The sequence below is a fragment of the Eufriesea mexicana genome, unplaced genomic scaffold (genome assembly GCF_001483705.2).
Source record: "Eufriesea mexicana isolate 0111107269 unplaced genomic scaffold, ASM148370v2 scaffold4744748277, whole genome shotgun sequence".
In the NCBI taxonomy this organism is placed as follows: Eukaryota; Metazoa; Arthropoda; class Insecta; order Hymenoptera; family Apidae; genus Eufriesea; species Eufriesea mexicana.
In genome coordinates, this window is record NW_016907895.1 from 72,491 (window position 1) to 78,717 (window position 6,227).

The following is a 6,227-nucleotide window of genomic DNA, read 5'->3' on the forward strand; positions in this document are numbered from 1 at the left end:
GAAACATTCGAATATTATACGAAATATTCGAATGTCCAAATATAATTAAATATAAACGAAAAATAATATCTGTAATAAAAAAAAAATAATTAATACCTGAAAAAATAAAAAGTAATTAAAATCTGAAAGAAAAAAATAATTAATAGCTGAAAATAAAAAAAATTATTAGTAAATTGATTAATGGGTGGGGGTGAGAGTGGGGGGCCAACCCCAACCTCACTTCGAATCCCCACCCCTCGCGCACAACGAAAATTTAGATGTTACACTTCCGAAGTCGAACCGACAAATGACTTATACTGCGTCGCGTCGCTCCTTATATAGCTGTCGATTGGCCGAGTCCTCCCACTCTTATCAAAAATTTTCGAACTTTACCAATTCCATTATTTATTATTTTTCCGCTTTAATAGCCAATAATTTATTAATTTTTTCACTTTTATCGTAAATATACGTTGCGAGCAATTTGTTAATAACAATATTAATTTGTTATAAACAATCAGTGTAATAATTTATTAACTTTTTGCAATGTATCGGTACGTTTTAACATAAGTACGATATTCGTCCAAGTAATAGACAATAATTTATTAATTTTTTCACTTTTATTATAAATTTAGGTTGAGAACAATTTGTTGTTAATGATATTAATCTGTTATTAATAATAAATTTCATAACTTATACATTTGTTATAAACTATGACTGTATTCGCACTTCTATGGGATAAATTTCCATGATACGTGTATGTATGTAAAAATATTTTTATTTCCCTCGTATTATTGGCTAAAATTGTACATAAAAAAGTACATGACAATATATACATGTTATACGTATGAAAAATGATATCTCCTGAACGATGACTTTGGTGTCGATTACGCCTGACTACGGCTCATTGTCAGATGGAGCCAGTCGTACGAACAATGGCGACGTGGTGGCAAAATCCCGCTTACGCGTTGCCGATATATATTTTACCGTCCTATCAACATTCAAAATCACCCTAATACTGTTTCCGGATAGCTTCTTCTTCGGAAAAGTGTACAGAATACATCACCTTGTAGTAAATACCTATCAGATGAAAAACTTTTTGTATAAATACGATAATATGCATTGGGAAGTACGGAGGGAGACTTATTTTTAAACTTTAATGACCAATTATATTTATTCAGAAGCACGAACAATTATAATAATAGACATTGATAAACTCGGGATACTTTCACTTGACTCGTAAGGCAAAACTGAACCTCCTAACATATTTACTTTTATATATTACAACTATTTAATATTATAATTTATTCAAAGTTCTGTGTTTTTAGAAAAAAATCACAATTTCTATGAAACTGAGGGCGATACAGCAATTTCGATTACGGATTCGTGTACAGGAAAGTAAACTGTACAAGAATCGCTTAATGGATATTACATATTAAAGAGAAACTTAAAATTTGTTGGACAGTGTAATCAATTCATCTGACAAGATAACCAACAAATGAATGCTTCTTACGCTACTGCTGTTCCTGAATGGAATTACTATCGCCAAGCGAACAGAGATCATCTAAACTCGAAGTACACTGTCAAACGTATCGCGATCAACGAAATGGCGAGCAGGGAACGCTCGTCGCGGAGCAAAGATGCTCCTCCACGTCCTCGCGTACTCGATCGCGGGTATCATCGGCGTTACGCAACCGCCTCCATTGTTTACTCCTCGACGTTTTGCCGGCCGATGAACACAAAGCACGTATCCGGAATTCTAAATAAACGTGCGTACATACCGGTCGAAAACGCGTGCAACGCGTGTAGCACGCGTGCCCGCCAGAGCTGGAAAGAGCGAAAGAATGAAAGAAGGAGCGAGAGAACGCGGGAAACGTTCTACCGGCGAAACGTTGTATCATCGAGACGCACCTCGAGTGTGACTATCGGCAGCCTCCATCTAGCGCCGTCCATCTTCCACACTCCCGCTGGATTACGTCGTTTTACGATGGAAACGGCCCCTTACCACGAAGAGCGCCTATAAGGGGGCTCGCTGGTTCACTTTCACTCGTCATCGACGACCGGTTTTCCGCTGCTTTCCGCCCACCGGATGGCCCCCGATTTTCCGACCGTTTCGACACTCTACTAAAACCGTTTCGGCATTGTGCCAGCTCCGCGGTCCGTTCTAAGGTTCGTTGCCTTGTCGAGATCCTCTTTATCGACGTTTCTGATCATAAAAACCTGCAGACATTGACGAGTCGTTCGTTTTGCGAATGGTGGCCATCTTTGCTCCGCCAAGTTTGATGGTTTTAGGAATGAAGAGATGCTTGGAGTGGGAGGAGAGTTTGGCGACTTCTCCAGATGATTTTCTGATCACCGTGATTGGGAGTTGATCTGCACGTTGATTGGTGTGTGCATTCTCCAATCAAAGAACGGAATGTGTTATTATATAATTATTACGCAATATTCTTTTTAAAAATTTTTACTCAATCGGTAATAATTATATACTTTCACCAAAAATTCTATTATCTACTTTTCTGTTTCATTATCAAATGCGAAGGTTTAGATTATTACCACTTTGGTATAGTAAGCGAAAATGACTTAATACTTCAAGTAAATAGCACTTTATATTCTTATATTCTTAACTTTATTAATTGTAAAATCGTAATTAACTTCAAGTCATATGAAATTACAAGGTGATCGAAGAGTGTTCATTAATAACGAGAGAAAATAAAAATTTGCAGATATCGAGGCGGAGTGCCAGGACGATTACATGAAGATCAGGATTGGTTTCAACGGTTCCTTCACCGGACTGCTCTACTCGGCGGGTAAGTAGCCCTTCGGAAATTAACATCACGACGGGAATCGCGGACGTGCTGCCGAGCATCCGCATGAAAGGACGTGCTATCACGTTCGCGAGGTACGACCTCACGGCTCTGCCGCTCGCAATCATCATCTCCGCGGACACAACGCTCGAACTGCTACGATGCTGACGAGCTAATGGCAGAACATTATCGTGAAACGATCTCCAGGGGCTCGCCACTGGGGAAATGAGAGAGAGAGAGAGAGAGAGAATTTTCCTTTTTCCAAGGCGAGTCCGCCAAGCCAACATGGTCGAGCCATGCACTTCCGTTATTTTGAAAGAAGCATAACGCGTTGCTTGTTCCTTGCACGATACACGCGATGCACCTGCAAATAGTCGCCCTTGTTGACCGCCTTTTGCTGTCAGACTATTCGTTCCTGCGTCTGCAAATTTGGAGAGAACACACGATCCTTATACTCGTTAACACTAGAAGTAACAATGAGATTGCATAATTCGAGATTTTTATGATTAGAAGATTAACCATCGTTCCTTTTTTTTATAGAGAAACAATAATTTAGTCAGTGTTTAGTCCACTTATTGAATTTCAAAATACCGAGATTATCCTATCAAACATAACCTAAAACCTACATACTCGCGAACGCGCTCGAAGAAATCGAAGGGTCGCGAATGGCTGATATAAAACGATCGATTTCGATTAAAGGTTACTCCTACGATCCGGACTGCATGTACGTGAACGGGACAGGCCGTGACTACTACGAGTTCTACATTCAACTGAATCGCTGCGGCACCCTCGGCGAGAACACTCATCATCAGGACAGCCGAAAGAATCCTACGGTACGTAAAACGAGCGTGTAACAGAGCTCACAGGAGATAAGACCGGTGTGGTTCGTTACGAACGCAGCGTGACCACTTGCATCCTTTTGACAAGGAATAATAATGATTAACGTCCATGTGAAAAAAGAATCGACCCAGCTCGTTTCAACCTTTATACCGGCAATCGTCCAACGTCGTCCAGTGGACGTTTAACGATCGTCGGTGTCCCGCCACTCGATGTATTAATATACATATACGCAGACTGCGCCGTTAGAGACCTCTAGCGACCGCGGATCATAAAGCTATGCCGATGCTAATAATTCTGTTACGTTCGTGCAGTGATTTATTAAACGCACGCGAACACACGGTGATTTATATCGGCGCACTAAAACCGTGTCCATTTGCTCGTGACTCGTGATTAGAGGGATGTCAAAGAGGAAGAGGAGAAAAGATAAGACGAAGACGATGTTACGAACAACGGTGGTCTGTTTTGGTATCGACCGTCCTAACCTATTTATCGATCACCGAATATTTCGAGCAAGCGATGCCCTCGCTTTTTATCCCTCGATTAATGACGCTCGATTTCTTCTCGTTTCAGAAAAACCTGATGTGGAACACGGTCACGGTGCAGTATAATCCGCTAATCGAGGAGGAGTTCGATGAACACTTCAAAGTGACTTGCGAATACGGATACGACTTCTGGAAAACCGTCACCTTCCCATTCCTCGACGTCGAGTAAGTATCCCGAAATGTTCAATCGTACCGGCTATTATCATCGATTTGTCATCGTCGTGGAAATTCCGGATTATTACCCGGACCTATCGCGTATTTTTCTCCACCTCGTACGTTGTCCCACTGACGGGTAACGGGAGGTTGGTGTCGACGGAAGCCTCTAACACGGGATATCTTCTTCCAGAGTCGCGACGGGGAATCCCGTAGTGTTCACCCTGCAGCCACCGGAGTGCTACATGGAAATCAGATACGGTTACGGGACCACTGGAACTAGAGTGGCTGGACCAGTTCGCGTCGGCGATCCCCTGACTCTCATTATCTACATGCGCAGCAAATACGGTATGCCGGCTATAGCGGCACGCATTTTCGCTTTACGCTGCTTTTACCTCCATCCAGTAAGGCCGGAGGCCTAATCGCGTGGCGCTACGTAACATCTGCCGGGTGTTATTCGACGGGATAACGGGAAGCGTAGAGCTCCGGTTATCTGCATCGCCGCTTTTCCCTTCGTGAATCTAAAATTAGTGTTAAGAGTCTCTAACACGTTATTATGCGATAGAAAAATTCTGAAAACCTAGTATAACAAATTCGGATGATAAGATTGTATTAAATTGAATGTTTGAATAGAATGAAAATGACGAATGTTTTTCTGTCCACAGACGGTTTTGATATCGTCGTGAACGACTGTTATGCACACAATGGAGGAAATAAGAGAATTCAACTGATCGATCAGTATGGCTGCCCTGTCGATGATAAACTGATCAGCAGATTCCGTGGATCCTGGTCGGAGAGTGGTCTCTTTGAGACGCAAGTTTTTGCCTACATGAAAACGTTCAGGTTTACTGGCTCGCCGGCGTTGTATATCGAGTGCGATGTAAGAATGTGCCACGGGAGATGTCCGGTAAGTAAAGAGGGATTGAAACGATGCACTAACAGTCTAGAATCATGTTCAGACGAGTTTATTCCCTTTACTCGAGCTCGAATACCTGTTGCTATGCAATTAATCATAATCACACAGAGCCAACCGTGTCATTGGAGAAATGCCAAGAACGTGGCTAAGCGTTCTTTGCCAGAAATTGGAGGCCCGTCGACACCGGCGACGAGTTTGTCAGAGAACGTCAATCTTTTCCAATCGTTACGCGTGCTTCAGGAAGGCGAGGCGGACACGGAATTCTTCCAGAATTCTACTACGGCATTCCGAAGCGGTACTTTTAACGTTCAAATTAATTTTTTAAACGTTTGAAACAATTAATATTCGTATTAATCTCAAATTTGGTTGATTTTACAGGGCTCAGTGAACCAACGAGTGATAGAGTGTGCCTTAGATCGACGGTCCTCAGTACGATAATAGGAATTGGGTGCGGTTTCCTTTGCATAATGGCAGGGACGATATTGGCAATGTGTTCGCGACTCCGACGACAGGCTAGGGAAAAGTTACTCTCTGACAGCATAAGTTACATGACTCACAAGGGTAGAATTAACTAAACGCGACCTCTTTGAACGTACAAGCGAGTTTCCTCTTTTCTCTTCTTCTTCGAGGCGCTTCCGTCGATATAGGTATATCGATGGAATCACCGAAGAAATATCCTCTGTTGGTAATGCGAGAACGATCACCGCGTTTGCAGAGAGCAATGTGATCGGTGGATGGATATCTAGCCAGGAATATGCTTAGTCGATAAAATCGGTATTTTCAGTCGACGGTCGATAAAAACAAAAGACTAAGTTCACAAATAATACAAGTGTACTTAAAAATTACGTATTTAATGCGAAAGGTACTTAGAGGAATAGCTAGAAAATTGGATTAGAAAGGTTGAGAAATATTGTGATAATTACGATTAGGCGTAGTTTTTTACTTTTTGCTGAATAGCTAATTAACCGTCGATGAATCGTAGTCCGGTAGATCGTT

General features: G+C 41.8%; 1 protein-coding gene across 1 annotated transcript in view; it reads left to right on the forward strand.

The window, feature by feature from the left end:
- The window catches only part of LOC108555387 (uncharacterized), a 67,677-nt gene extending 61,665 nt beyond the window's left edge, over window positions 1-6,012 (forward strand). Inside the window, exons 5-11 of the mRNA XM_017911018.1 lie at window positions 2,700-2,783; window positions 3,480-3,613; window positions 4,191-4,327; window positions 4,509-4,663; window positions 4,981-5,222; window positions 5,340-5,526; window positions 5,610-6,012. Of these exons, the coding sequence (XP_017766507.1) occupies window positions 2,700-2,783; window positions 3,480-3,613; window positions 4,191-4,327; window positions 4,509-4,663; window positions 4,981-5,222; window positions 5,340-5,526; window positions 5,610-5,806 (1,136 nt within the window). The 3' untranslated portion in view covers window positions 5,807-6,012. The remainder of the gene's footprint in view (window positions 1-2,699; window positions 2,784-3,479; window positions 3,614-4,190; window positions 4,328-4,508; window positions 4,664-4,980; window positions 5,223-5,339; window positions 5,527-5,609) is intronic.
- Window positions 6,013-6,227: the final 215 nt, after the last annotated feature.